Source organism: Coturnix japonica, chromosome 4 (genome assembly GCF_001577835.2).
Source record: "Coturnix japonica isolate 7356 chromosome 4, Coturnix japonica 2.1, whole genome shotgun sequence".
Classification (NCBI taxonomy): domain Eukaryota; kingdom Metazoa; phylum Chordata; class Aves; order Galliformes; family Phasianidae; genus Coturnix; species Coturnix japonica.
The window spans coordinates 70,218,297-70,232,601 of record NC_029519.1 but is presented as its reverse complement, the minus strand read 5'-3'; the positions used below and the strand labels follow the sequence as shown (position 1 = coordinate 70,232,601).

The window sequence follows — 14,305 nt, the reverse complement described above, 5'->3', positions numbered from 1 at the left end:
GTAATAATATGTTGAAATCCCGTCGGGTATCAGTGTACTGCTCTTCACTTCTCTTCCCCCCCTCACTCCCCCTTCCCCATCAAGAAAGACATCCCTCGTTGGAGGCACAGTTCGCCCCTGCGGGACACTCCCGGTCTCTGTCCCAGACAGGAAGGGCTCTGCCCGCCGCAGGGCGCTTCCATCCTTTCGATCTCTTTGCTACTGAGCCACATTTGGGGCTAAAAGTACCTGAAAGCTCCGCAGCCCCGTTCCCAAGAAATCCCCAGACAGCAGCACTGAGGCCGGCCCCGCGATGGACGCCCCGCTATTGCAGGGCACGGCCGCTGCTCAGCGCCCCTGGGGCTCGGACGGCCGAGCGCTCCCAGAGTCAGAAGCACAGAACAGCCCTTCTGCGACCCTCGGGGCCAAGAGGTGATGGGCAGAGCCCCTTCCCACAGCCGCCGGGATCCTGCAAAGCAGAAGAGCACGGGGCACACTCCGGCTACGGTACCCGCAGGGTCAGGGAGCATGCGGGCTACGGGCATCCCAATAGCGCCCGAGGTTTCCAGCATCCTCTCTCTCCTGGAGGTGAGAGGCTGATCTCTACCCGAGCGGTGTGTGAGTGCAGGGAACTGCCCATGGTTTCTTGTTTTATCTCCCCGTGGCGGGGGGGCACCTGCATACAGGCGGCCTCGGGTCGCGGGGTCGCTCCTTGAGCCCATGAAAGTGATTCAACCCCGACACGGGCGCCTGGGGAGACACACGCAGAGATGTACGCCATTCACATTCTATGGCAACAATCGGATTGCCCGGAGCTTCGGATCTCTCTTTCCTTCTGCTTTTCCCTTCGGTAATTCCGCAGTCTGCTCACAGCCGGCTGTAAACCATTCCCACGGTCTCGAAGCCGATCCGAACTTTGGGGCAAAGCCCGGGGCCGGGACACGTCGCCGGGAGGGGATTACTGCCCTTGGACGGGGGCTGCGCTGCGGTGCCGAACCCGTCCAGGACTGAGAGCGGTGTCCCAAAACCGGGCTGATCCCTTCGGCCCCGGAGCCGCTCCGGGCGGTGCGCTGCGGTTTGTCATCGGGAAGAGACAGAAAGGCACAAAGCGCTGCTTTGTGCTTCACATCGTACTCTTACGGGGACAGGAACGCCCCCGAACTGCCTCGAAATACCATCAATAAATAATCGATTCGATTTCCCCGATGTAAATATCGACGTTTCTCCCATTTTGCCAACGCCGAAAGACGGCATGGGAGGCACTCAGACGTTCGGTGTCGAACGTTGCCCCCGACCTCACCCGGATCCACCGTTTTAGCCATTTCCGTCTCGCACGAAGCGCATCTCAGCGGTTCGGGCTCCCATAGCGCAGCTCGGGGCTGTGCCGCTGTCCCCGCACGTTGTCCCGCATCGGGCGATCCCTCCCGCTCTGCATCCGCCCGAGGCCACGAGGGAAAACAACGAAACGAGGAGCGCTGCGGGGAAGGAGGGCCAAGGGTTGAGCTCTGTCCGTCACAGAGCCCGCAGTGACACCGAGGGACAGCGGTGTGACAGTGACCCGCTGCCTCCCGACCTGCGGGGCGAGACCCCGCGCTGCCCTCAGTGCTGCCGTCGGAACCGGCGGCTCCGCGTCCGTGGGGAGCGAGAGGGGCTTCGGGAGGGAACGGGGCGTGCAGCGGGGTGAGGAGCAGGGCACGTAGGGCTCTGCTCATTGTGGGAAACCCCTGTTCGTTTTCCCGGGTGGGAAAGAAGAGAGAGAAGCGGGAGGAAATGGTTAAAAAAAGAAAGAAAAAAGAAGAAGAAAGAAAGAAAGGAAGGAAAATAGTTTCAGGATGGGGCCTCAGCGCTGTCAGCGCTCCCCGCATTGCTGCACGCACAGCCCCGGCGGTTCCCTGCCCACCGGCTGCGGAACCCGCTGAGCTCGCAGCTGCGGCTGCGCCCCGTCCGCTTGGATAAGGGCAAAACAGGGGTAAAAAAGAGGAAAGAACTAAAATCAAACCCAACGCCGAAGCGGGGTGCTCGGCCCGGCCCTTCGCTGCGCCCATCCCCGCTGGGTCCCACCCGCAGCGCTGCCGCACGGAGCCTGGAAACAGCGAAACTACAGCGGGATGACGGATGGAGGAACGCGGCCACAGCGCCGGCACCGCGCTCCCGGCCCGGGCCGTTTGCAGGCGGCTGCCGAGGCTGCCCGGAGCGGCTGCGGGGCCCCGGCGGGTGCACGAAGTCGGGCTGCGCTCCGTATCCGGGAACCACCGAGGTTGTAAACGCTCGTTCCGTCCCAGCTGTGCCAGAACGCCGGGCTCCGTGCTCCCCGCTCTCCCCCATCCGCATCCTCCCCGTGCCCGCGGCACCCAACCTCTATTCCCCGGGAGCGGCCCCCGGAGCTCCGCATCACCCCCAGCCACCCCCCCTCCTCCCGCGAGAGGCCGAGGAACGACACACGCGGCACAGCGAGGTGGGAACGTAACGTTTATAAATTAAAAAGAAAAACAAAACAAAACAAAACCAAAAAAAAAATACAGCGGGCTGCTTACACACATTCACGATTCATTGGGGGGGTCCGTAAGGTCGTTGAGTGCACAGTGCCACGAAAGGGAGAAAAAGAAAGAAAGAAACAAAGCGATGGGTTTTTTACCTCGAGGGAAAAGAGCCCGTAATTACCCTGCTGAGGAGGGCTGCGGAACAGAAGGCACTTGGTGGCATTCAGCATTTCCCCTTACATCGATTTTTTCTTTGCTTTGCTTTGTTTGTTTTTAAAGCCTGCCTAGAAATATTCACATTGGATATAAAAATAAGAACGACAAGAACTTTAATACAACCGGAAAGTGCGACAACATCCAGAATCCTCCCCGAACACGGAAAGATCTCAGGGAAAAAAAAAAAAAAGAAAAAAATAAAAAAAAAAATAAAATAAAGAGGAAAAATAAAGGAGAAGAAGAAGAAGAAGCCTGGAGCGTTGGGGCGGATCTCACCCTTGAGGACACGGTTATCCTACGCAGCGGGTGGGGGTGGGAGAGGCTCCGTCCATTCGGCCCCGCTCTCGGTGCTCTCGGAGCCCCCCGGGATCCGTTCTCATCTCCTCGGAGCCGCGTTCGGTTGGGTGTTTCCCCCCCCTCCCATCCCAACACACACACACTCTCTCTTTGTGTCTCCCACGCGAGTCTCTGCCGATCCGACGATGAACGGAGCAAACAAACCAACGCTCCGCAGCCGCCGCACCGCAGCGTGGATCCCACGGAGCGGCTGTACCTCGGCCGCGTGTCCTCGGCCGCCGGGGCGGATGGGGAGAGGTTGAGCGACCGTCCGAATAATATTAATAATAAAAATAACAATAAAATAGCAATAAATACTGTCCGGGACGCCGCGGTGCTGCCGTCGGGGCGGTGCCGTCGGGGCGCTCACTGCGTGCCGGCGGCCGCGGCGCAGGACAGGGCCCAGCCGGGCAGGCAGTAGTAGGGATAGTAGTAGGACGGCTGCAGGGCGAGGAGCGAGGGCGGCCGCAGCACTTCGCCGGGCTGGTACTGTCTCTGGTCGTCGCGCACCAGCACCTTGACGGCCACCTTCTTGGCGGCCGGGGCGGCGGCCAGCAGGTCGGCCGCCATCTGCCGCCGCTTGGTTTTGTAGCGGCGGTTCTGGAACCAGATCTTCACCTGTGTCTCGCTCAGCTGCAGGGAGGCGGCCAGGTCGGCTCGCTCGGGCCCCGACAGGTAACGCTGGTGGTTGAATCGCCGCTCCAGCTCGAACACCTGCGCGTGGGAGAAGGCGGCCCGGGAGCGCTTCTTGCGAGGCTTCGGAGCCGCCGCCTCCTCGTCGGCCGCCAGCAGCCTCCCGCCCGCCGCATCCTCCTCCTCGGCCGGGCCGCGACCTGCGGGCAGGGCAGAGCGCGGCGTCACGGCCCGCGGTCTCCGGGACGCCCCACGTCCATCCCCACCCCGCACCTCCCCGCTCTCCTCCCGCCCCCCCTCTATACCTGAGGCGGCGGCCGACGCTTCGCTGTCGCTGCGCGCTCCGTCCCGGTCCCGGTCCCGCTCCGCCGCCGCCTCCGAAGTCCGCGCCTCCGCCGCCGGCCGCCCCCTGCCCGCAGCCTCGGGGGGGCGGGCGCTGCCCCCGGCGCCGTCCTCCTCGCAGCGCCGCTCGCCGTCGGGCTCCTCGCTCAGCGCCGAGTCCGAGTCCCAGGCGGGCGGCGGACGCCGGCCGGGCGGCGGCGGGGCCTCGGCTCGGGCAGAGCACGGCCGCCAACCGCGGGCGCGCTCCTCCTTCTTGTTGAGGATGGCCTGGATGGAGAAAGGCGTCAGGGCGGTGCCGCCGCCGCCGCCGCGGACGGCCATGGCCCGGCGGCCCCGGGCGGAGAGAGCAGCGACGGCGCCGCGACTTCAGCTGGGCGCCCGCATCGCCGCCTCCGGCCGCGGCCGCGCCGCCGGGCCCTTGTGTGCCGCCGGGAGGGCGGGCGCCAGCGGGGGCAGGCTGTGTGCGCCGCCGGCCAGCCCGCCCATAGGGCCGGGGCCGGGCCGCGCTCCACCGGGCGCCGCCGCGGGTCCCTGTCGGCGCGGGCGCTGCCTCCGCCCCGCAATGTCCCGCCCCGCGCCCGCCCTCCGCTTTTTCTCCCGCGGGCGCTGTCATCCCTCACCGCCGCGTGACAGCGCCGGCCCCGCGCCTCCCATTGGCTCCACGCCGCGGGGCCAGCGGAGCTTTAACCCCTTCCGTGCCGGCGGGGCGCGGTGCGGGACGGGGCGAACGCGGAGGGCACGGAGCGAGGCGCTGCGGGAAACCACGGCAGCGTCGACGGAGCCGGTTGTGAGAACCGGGGGGGGGTGGGTGTGTGTGCGAGGCGCAGAGCGCGGTGCGGGGCTGTGCGGGCGCTGTCGGAGCGGCGCGGGGCTCCGAGGCCGAGGAGCCGCGCTCCTCTTTTCCTTTCTTTGCCTTGCTTCTTTTTTCACGTCGACCTTTATTCTCCCACCCACGGAGATCTCTTCTCCATCGGCCTCACATCAGCAGCTCGGAGCAGGGTAAGGGCCGGGGAGCGGCGGGGCTGATGCGCCTGGAGAGGGGCGGCCGAGGGAAGGGACGGAGCCGAACCCACCGCCCCGGCCGCTTTAACGGGGATCCCGTGTCGGCTCCTCCGCGCGGACCCTCCGGGCAGACCCCGCCGAGCCGCTCCCGAACAGCCGGGGCTGGGGCCGGCCCGGGGCTGCGTGCGGGCGGCTGCCCCCCCTAGAGGTGGCCCGGACGCACTGCCTGCTGCGGGACTCGGGGGAGCGGGGGATGCGCTCGTTTGCTTCGTCTTTTTCCTCCTTTATTTATTTACCTTTATTTCCTTTTTCCATTTTTTTTCTGCTTTTTTCCCCCCCTCGCTTAAAAAATATATTTTTATTTTATTTTATTTTATTTTATTTTATTTTATTTTATTTTATTTTATTTTATTTTACTTTATTTATTTTATTTTATTTTACTTTACTTTATTTACTTTTATTTTACTTTATTTTATTTTATACTTTCCTATCTACGAGCCCAAACATTTCTCAGGTGACCGGCAATTCTTGTGCTGTGGCACCGGGACAGAGGAGGACGTGCCATAGAATTATACAATCGTTTGAGTTACAAGAGGCCCTGAAAGGCCATTTAGTCCAACTGCCCCGCAATAAACAGGGACACCTACAGCTACACCTACAGCTCCATCGCAGCCCCGTCCAGCCTGACCTTCAGTGCCTCCAGGTATGGAGCAGCCACTGCCTCTTTTGGCAGCCTGTTCCAGTGCCTGACCATCCCTACTGTAACAAACAATTTTCCTTATATTCAGTTTACAGTTTCCCCTCTAGTAGCGGAGCTTGGGGCGATCATCACATCACAATGTCCCTGCATCTCCTCCCGACGTACACGGAGACACAAACCCCGCAGCCTCCGCCGGCTCTTCGCAGGGTTCCGCTGGCAGACGGCAACGGCACAAAACGAAGCTGCCCCCGAGGAGCTGCTGCAGGTCGGGGGGAGCCGCCTCCTGGCTGCACCTGGGCTGTGCCACCAACGAATGCCAGCTTGTACCGCATAACTCGCTGCTTCTGCGGGAAAATCTCGTCTGCTTTCGGCTCTATTTCTTAAATGACGCCCATCTATTTCCGAGGCGAGGTAACGCGGCCGCACGGCGACGACAGCCCCGTCGGGTCACCGCAGCCCCGTCCCTGCGCCTCTCCACACTCGTGGGCTCTGGCGGCAGGGATGCAGCGCCCGTATTCCTCCCTAAGAGGAAAAAATAAACTTGATTTTTGGATTTGAACCGAATTATCAAACGTGGGGAGCGTGCAGATGTCCTGCCGGCAGAGGGGATTTGCATCGCACGGACTTGACAAACCCTCAGCGAATGAGCTCGGAGCGTTTTAATAGCGGGCGGCGGTGCCCTTCTCCGCTCACAGTCCTTATATGGGGAAAAACAATGTCCCTGGGGCCGGGAGCCCCGAGCACCAACATTCCTATGGACGTTTACAGCCGAAGCGCAAAGCTGCCGGAGCTCTGCCGGCCGGGTGCGGCGGTGGCGTTGCTCGGGGCCGCGGGGCGAAGCGATTCACGGCTCCTCCCGCTGCTCCGTCCGCCCCGAGCCTTCCCCGAGGGACCCCGGCGAGGACCCGCGGCTCTCACACCGCACGGCCCCGGGCAGCGCGTCAGTCCGCTCCTCCGCTCCGTCCCTGCTTTTATAGTAGCTTTCCCGCTGTTGCGCGGTTCTATGTTGTCATCTTCCGACTTATTTATTTCCCTGTAGGACAGAAAAACGGCCCGGGCAGGATTCAGTGGATTTGCTAATAACAAGCAAAGCAACACATCAAACGGCCACGTGAGTCTCGCAGTCAGTAACCGAAGCTTTTGAGTTTTCCAGTGCAATAAATACCTCGATGTTGTATCTCCTGCATTCGGCTTCTCATCTGTTTCCAGGGATTTTCAGGAGTGGGATCCGTTTGCAATCTCTGATAGAAGAACGGAAGCAGAAACGGATCGAACAGTGCATCAAAGTCATGTGTGTGCCACCTAAACTGCTCTGCTCCGTCCATTTATCCCGACCGTGTGCATGTTATCTGCTGGAGCACTGTAACGAATAGTCACTGTATTACACTGAATGCATTTGCTGCTTTAGGCTTTTAATAACACCCACAGCATGGATTCATTTGGTGTTATCAAGTACATTGCCACAGCTTTCCTCTGCCCATCTCCAACAAAATGATATTTCAACTTCTATTTTTACTTTTCCCCCTTTTCTTTCTCTCTTCTCCCTCTCTCTTTCTTTCTCCTTCCTTCCTTCCCTTCCCTTCCCTTCCCTTCCCTTCCCTTCCTTCCTTCCCTTCCCTTCCCTTCCCTTCCTCTTCCTTCCCTTCCTTCCTTCCCTTCCCTTCCCTCTCTTTCCCTTCTCTTCCCTCTCTTCCTCTGCCTTCCCCTTTTTTTCTCTCTCTTCTTATTATTTATTTATTTATTTTTTAATTATTTTAATTAATTTTGTATAACAATTGAGGTCAGTGCACACAGAATTTGGACCAACTCACCAGTTAAATCAGCGGGGTGGCATTTAAACGTACTCTGTTGCTTCTGTTCCTTACCTACACCAAGCCAACTCCTCGCCATCCATGGTGCAGAACTGCTCATATTTATACAGTGATTACAGACCTTTGTCCATCTTTATGGATAGGAAATCCATGGGTGTTGTGTGTAGTTAAGGGTTGGACTCGATAATCCCTGCGGGTCCCTTCCAGTTCAGATGTCAGCACTCATTTCATATTCTATTTGCCTCTCTATTATATCGCACGCAGCAGAAGTTCAATATTTGAGAGCGTTTGGGGCTCAAACATGACACATCTCTACAAAATGCCCATCACTCAAAACCTTTTGAACTTAAGAGCAGGGATTCCCTCATTTCGCATCCTTTTTTAGCCCAATAGAATCCTAAACCACAGAGTGCGTGGAGGCAGCGCCTGGGTCACGCAGTCCCAGCCACGGCCGCTCTGCTGTGCGTGCTGTTTCCACTGGCAGTGATGTTGTATGCACAGGGACTGCACGTTTCATTCAAACACAGCATTAAACCATAGGATCTCTTGGGCTGCCCAGTGACAACACAAATACCTTCACAAACCTCACAATTAAACCAGTGACCCCGTTGTGTTCAGTGGAATGCAGTCTGTGTGGATTATGGGGGTATTGCTGCCATAGGAGTAACTTTTATATGGCTTATTAGCCAGGTGCTGTTTGGGATTTAGCTAACAAATAGGATAGGGGAAAAAAATGTTTACGTCTGTTTATTCCAGTTTATGTCTGGAAAACACATATATACATATACACACATATATGTACGGGAATTTACTGCGCAGACCGTAAGCTGGCAGGATTTGAACCTATGCCTGGCTCGCTGTGGAGCGTGTTGATGAACGTCGAGTGGAGAACAGCCATCCCTGCAGCTCCGAGGGAGCTTCGCCCGCTGCCGTGGATCGGCACCTCGGGGCCCATTGGGCGCTGACAGCGGAACCCGGCTCCGCCCGCAGCCCCGCGGCCGCCCGGTGCCGCAGCGCGGCGCCACCTGGCGGTGTGTGCGGGGCGGCTCCGGAGCCGAGCTCGGCTCTGGGCCGTGCGAGAAAAGCAAAGCCAGGGATGGGTATCAACACAGCCGCCTCCTTCCTTCCTTAAAACCATAGGGTCATAAAGGTTGGAAAGATGTCCGAAGTCATCCAGTCCGACCGCTCACCTGCTGCTTCTGCTTTTCTTCATTCAGTGGAGCAAGAAGTCACGCGAGACATCGACAGTGGATAAGGGATGTTGTGATTCTGATCAACCCCAACTGAGGAGAAGGGAATGGGGAACAGCCCCAGACCTGAGACGTGAGGCCAAGGGTCAAACTGAGCTCATGATTAGTTGAAAGATGCCTTCCCATCGGCTTATTATTATTATTAGTATCTTAAAGCGGTTTGTATTGCCTATTTACTTAGCCTGAATAAAGTTAGGTTGAATGGAGTTAAGTAAGCAGTGTATTACTGCACAGTTCTTAGCCCTTGTTTATACAGAAAGCAGAGTGAAGCTATCGGTGTCGGAAGGGGAAAGCACACGCCAGATCTCTGCTTGCTTTGGGCACCGAAGCAGGAATAACTATTTGACTTTAACATCTTGAAGTTTATATACTGGAATTGGTGCCGGGATACCATGGATCACTGAGCGTGTTTGTCCTGTATTCCTCTATACTGTCACGTATTCCTCACAGTCAAATGTTACAGAATCACAGAATGACCCGGGTTGGAAGGGACCTCAAGGATCATGTAATTCCAACCCCCCTGCCCGGCAGGGCCACCAAATGTTTCAGCCAGACTGAAATTGTCTTCAGCTTTCAACTACTGCATGCCCTCTTCCTAGTATGTGGTATATAACAAGGATTGCTAACTAGGTTGGATAACCTGTGCTTCTTACGGGAAGCCTAAATGCAATGGCACTAGGAAAGGATACAACCCAGAACAGCTCATCGCACATTTACACACCAATTAAGAGATTATTTTACTTGGAGGGTGGTTGGACACTGGAGAAGGCAGCTCAGAGAAGCTGTGAACGCTCCATCCCTGGAGACGTTCAAGGCTGAGTTGGATGGACTCTGAGCAGCCTGAACTGGTGGGTGCCAATCAGCCCACAGCAGGGGATTAGAACAAGGAGATCTTTGAGGTCTCTGAGGGTGTGTGTTATAGGCCACTCAGCTAATTAATTGATACTCAGTTCCAAAGACGGGCAAGTGTTTTTTCTCCTGACTTTAAATATAGTTATCTAGTAACTACCTCAAACGAGTTTCCTTTTATTATGCTTTACTTTGGAGATTTCCCCCCAATGAAGCCAGAGGAAGGGCAAGAGCTAAAAAGCTGAGATTTGAAGAAGAGGTTGAAGTCAGAAACAGCTTTTAGAGGAAATCTGGTGAAACACCAGAATCTCGAAGTAAAGATTAGAATGCAGCTGGAATTTCCTCGGTGTTTAAACTTTCCTGCTTTAGTAGAAAAACACCCTGCTTTGCTTGAGGCAGGCCCAGAATTCTTGAGGAGCTGATGGAAGTAATGGAGCGTGACACCCACAGCTGGGACAAGGAGTCTATTGGAAGAAGCAAGCGCAGCATCTTTAAGAGGTTGCCAAAACCTGCTGAAGGCTGACATGGACAGTTTCCTTTGAAATGCAGCTACAGGCAAAAGGAAAGGCTGGAGGGCTGCTGAAGTAATGAAGATAAGAGCCTTCTGAACCGGTATGAGAAACGGCTGAGTATTAATACTGATAATGATGGACGTTGTATCAAGAATCTTCAAGATTGAGAGCTTGGAGTAGGTATACAGAGCATGGAACGTGCAGTCAGCTTACTTCATTAGGATGTCTACATTACACCTTAAAACTAAAAACGTTTGCCATGGAAAGGCTTTAAATGGGAAGAGAGCTAAAATGGACCAGCCAGATTTACTCTTTACAATATAAACAGGTAGAGCTCCAAGGAAATCAAACGCTGCTTTGGAAGGAAATAGAGAGGTCACTCAGCACATCCCGGCTTCAGGGCAGTGACTGAAGCACAGAGGTCCCACCACCTCTTCCAAAAAGCAAGGAGTGGCAGAAACCTGGGGTAGAAAATTCTTTTCCCATTACAGCACTTGATACAGGAATCAGAATTTGACTATTTTTTATACCGTCACTCAAGCCTGTCCTGAACTTGTATCAAGCAGACTTAGGCAAGAAACAGTGAATGTGTGTACTTGGGATCTATGTCACAGCTTTAAAAAGCACCTAAGGAGGAGATGTGCTATTAGAGACGCTGTTGGAATAGAAAACTGAGGCATTCATAGCGCTGCCAGCATCAGCAAAAGCCTTGCCCCAGCTGCTGAGTGCACCTACTGACTTTGGATCAGGCTCTAGGATGGAAATTTCATCAGTTGCAAGAGCCACAAGCCTGCCAGACCTCATCAAATAGTGACAACTGCAAACAAACTTTTACTGATGATCCTTTAGTTAGTTAAAAAAACAATTCCCCCTCAATCCACTTAGGTGATTTAAAACCTATACAGCGGGTAAAACCCATAGAGCTTTAGGTTGAAGACAGTGAAGCACTTCTAAGTATAACACACCAGAAAATACGAAGAGATCCTGACAGCTTGCCAAGTCCTCTGGCTAATAGATAGCTGAGAGCTGGTGAGCAGGACCCAAACTCTCCTTCTGTAAAACTCAGTGGGGGCTGAACTCTATCTTCCACCAGGATCTCTCTGGTCCATTCAGCATTACAGCATCCAGCAAAATGAAACAGTTCCAGGAGAATGAGTTATAAGAAAAAAAAAAAAAGAAGCCCTAAAAAATTAAAAGCAAAGCACTGTGTAATTTATTGGGGTCTCAGGGCAGCTGTGCTCTCACACTGAAGTAGGCAAAGGAGGTTGGAGCTGCGCTATAGGGACACTGTTCTCTCACAGCACAAAGCAGTTCCTCCCCCTCCCACCAAACTCCCAATTGGTTACACAGGGTAGGAATGCATTTGCTACCTCTGCTTTCCACTCAGCACCCAATTTGTCTTCCACAACCGAATATAACCACATTAACAACTAACACCTCAGCCATACTTCCTTCCAAATGCAGCTCAGCTCTTCAGCACACAATGGATACTATTTCTCCATTGGAACCCCTGCGATTTCACTGTGATTTTACTAATGGTATGTGCTGTAAAAGTTGCTTTTTCTACATAATTCAAGGCTCAAATCAGACTACAAGCCCAACTTCTGAACCATAAGCACAAGCTTAAAGCTCCTTCCTAGATCTGCCTATGAAAAAAGCACATACAGTCTGCAGTGTGGCAGAAGCATTACCAGCAGCAAGTACCAAGAAATTACAGTCACATACAGTGCAGTGGGCAGCTTGGTAGGAACTGCCTGAGCAACCTCACCACTGAACTGAGATGTAAGGAAACTGAAAGAGATGCAGAGGACTCCAAACAAAAGCTGTGAAAGCTCCAATAGGGGAGGACAGAAGAAAAACCACAACAAGCTCAGCCTGTAGTTCTGTTTGCATCTGCTTCCATAGCACACTAGGCTCGGTAGACTGTTAAGGTAGTTTCCCTACTGTTAATAGACCTGATGTATAAACACTTGTAGAATCATTAAAGACACTTCTCAGAATCACCGTTAATTACAGCAATGGCTCCAAAACAAGTTTAGCAGGAACATGGGTAATAAAATATGGCAACTCGGGAGTTTTGGCAAACATTTTATAGTTTTTATATAAAAGTTTCAGTAAGAAACCAAGCAGAATATCTGATGGAAACATCCGCCTTACAACAAGTTCAAAAACAAACAAAAACCAACAAAAAAAAAAAACCCCAAATTATCCCACAAAAGAGAAAGGGGGTTGGAAATAAAAAGGAGAATTCCAACCCCCCCAGAACTCTTTGTAATTATAAACCAGAATATGAACAGAACACTTAAAATAATCTCAGATTGTTTGGCAACTCATCACATCGTTACAAGAGACACATTTGATCATAAGAAAAGTTGAACTTTATATACAACTTCACTTGAACATTTGCTCTTACCAGAGTTAATATACATTAAAAAAAGATTCTGGCAATAATGCCAGGTTCGATTTTTTAATACCTGCGTATAAAACGTAACACAAAATGCTGAAGCTCTATAGATAGGAGAAGTGATGTTTCATTTCAATGGGTCCCTCTTGTTGAAAAAGACAAATACTGAAAGAACGGCTGCTTAGTTGCAAAACAAAGCTGCTCCATGTCAGGGTAGAGTTGGCTGGCTGCAAATAAACCTCACCTAAAGCTGTTTTATTTCTTGATGTTGGTAGTAAAACCACAAATGAAAAAATATAATCTATTAAGATCAGACTTTAAGTTTCATACTTTGTCTCAAGTGTGAAGAGAAAGGAGCCCAGTTGCTTTCACTACGCCAACCTACTGCGGTGCATGCGAAAAAACCATGTTTTCTCAATGGACTGGGTGCATTTCAGAGAACTTCAGATTTTAGACAGCTCCAGGGGAGTGAAGTTACCTATCGATGCCTGCATAGAATGTAAAATATATAATTAAAAAAGCCTACAGTATATACTAAAGTTTACAGACCAATGCTTTCCATATAATAAATAAGATGTCCGTTGTTGATTAGATTCATACACAGAGTAAAATACAACCTATTTTTACAAGTTTATGTACAAAGTGTATTAGTAGGCCAGGGGTGTCTCAGGAGTTGGAAGCATCTGCATTAGCACGTCACATTGGGTATCCCCAACTTTCCAAGTCAGTGATAAAATATATAACTGCTTTGTTTCTCATTCAGATACAAAGTAAACTTATTTTTCCATCTGAAATAAATGTACATAATATTCTGTATAAACAATAGTTTATAAAGCTGTTTAGAATGTAACTTAAAAGTACTGCGTCGATTAACTTAGAGCTCTGAAAGAAGCACGTGCAAATCCCTTTGCTTTAAAAAAAATAGAAGCACAGATTTTTTTCCTCCTTCTGACTCCTCCACCAACAGCACCAGCTGGTAGAGATTATCGCTTTGCTTTCTTCACTGGTGTCTCCTCTGTTTTTTGCTGGCCTTTTCTCCGTACTGCTGTTGGGCTGCCTTCTCTTTTACGCTTCGTAGACTGCACCTTTTGCCTAAAATGAACAAATAAACACAGTTATTCATAATTTTAACAGTGGTAGCAGCTGGAAAACAAGGGTGGTCAAGCACAATCCTGTTTAAATGATGGACTTCGGTGTACACTTCTAATGAATTACAAGGATATATTATTTAAAAGCTCACTGTTAAATCTTCACAGAGCTTCACAGACCCTAGGGAGACCTTGAAGACTCCCACTGTGTCTTAGTGAGGTACTGCATACTAGTTCTACATTTGGAACACTCTTTGACATGCAGAGTATGGGGCTAGGGCACTCCTTCCTCCTCTCTTCCAGAATGACTTCTGGATCACAACAGTGTAGTTGAATAAATTCTATCTGCTAGCTCCTCACATGAGACAGAAAAATAGCAAAAGCAGCATAAGACTTGCACACGCAAGTGGGAATAAAGGGCAGACATCATGCACATTTACCTCCAATTAATCATCTATATATAAGCCCACTCTCTTTCAGGTACACAGCTTAAACTCTTGGCCCATTTATAGCCATGCTAAATAATTAACATCATGACTGTGCATCACGCATTGATTGGCTGCCAAATCTGCCACTGTTCCCCACATTCAGTTTGAAAACACTGTTGTGTTTCACAGTGGAGACAACAATGTATTTGATGCATGGCCTGTTTGACTACAAACTAGCTACAAAGAGCAACTGAGCATTACATTTGTTGATCCCT

The 14,305-nt window shown here is 52.4% G+C and overlaps 2 protein-coding genes across 3 annotated transcripts in view; both read right to left on the bottom strand.

The window, feature by feature from the left end:
- Positions 1-2,434: 2,434 nt before the first annotated feature.
- On the bottom strand, positions 2,435-4,357 carry NKX3-2 (NK3 homeobox 2). The gene has a single exon (XM_032444592.1). It carries the CDS (start codon positions 4,305-4,307, stop codon positions 3,378-3,380), a length of 930 nt encoding a protein of 309 aa, XP_032300483.1. The 5' UTR covers positions 4,308-4,357; the 3' UTR covers positions 2,435-3,377.
- A 7,828-nt stretch (positions 4,358-12,185) lies between these two features.
- The window catches only part of BOD1L1 (biorientation of chromosomes in cell division 1 like 1), a 36,785-nt gene continuing 34,665 nt past the window's right edge, over positions 12,186-14,305 (bottom strand). For both annotated transcript variants that reach the window (XR_001555256.2, XM_015862662.2), the window contains exon 25: positions 12,186-13,606. Coding sequence is in view for 1 of the 2 variants with exons in the window: in XM_015862662.2 (XP_015718148.1) it covers positions 13,498-13,606 (109 nt within the window). In the remaining variant the exon portion in view is untranslated. The remainder of the gene's footprint in view (positions 13,607-14,305) is intronic.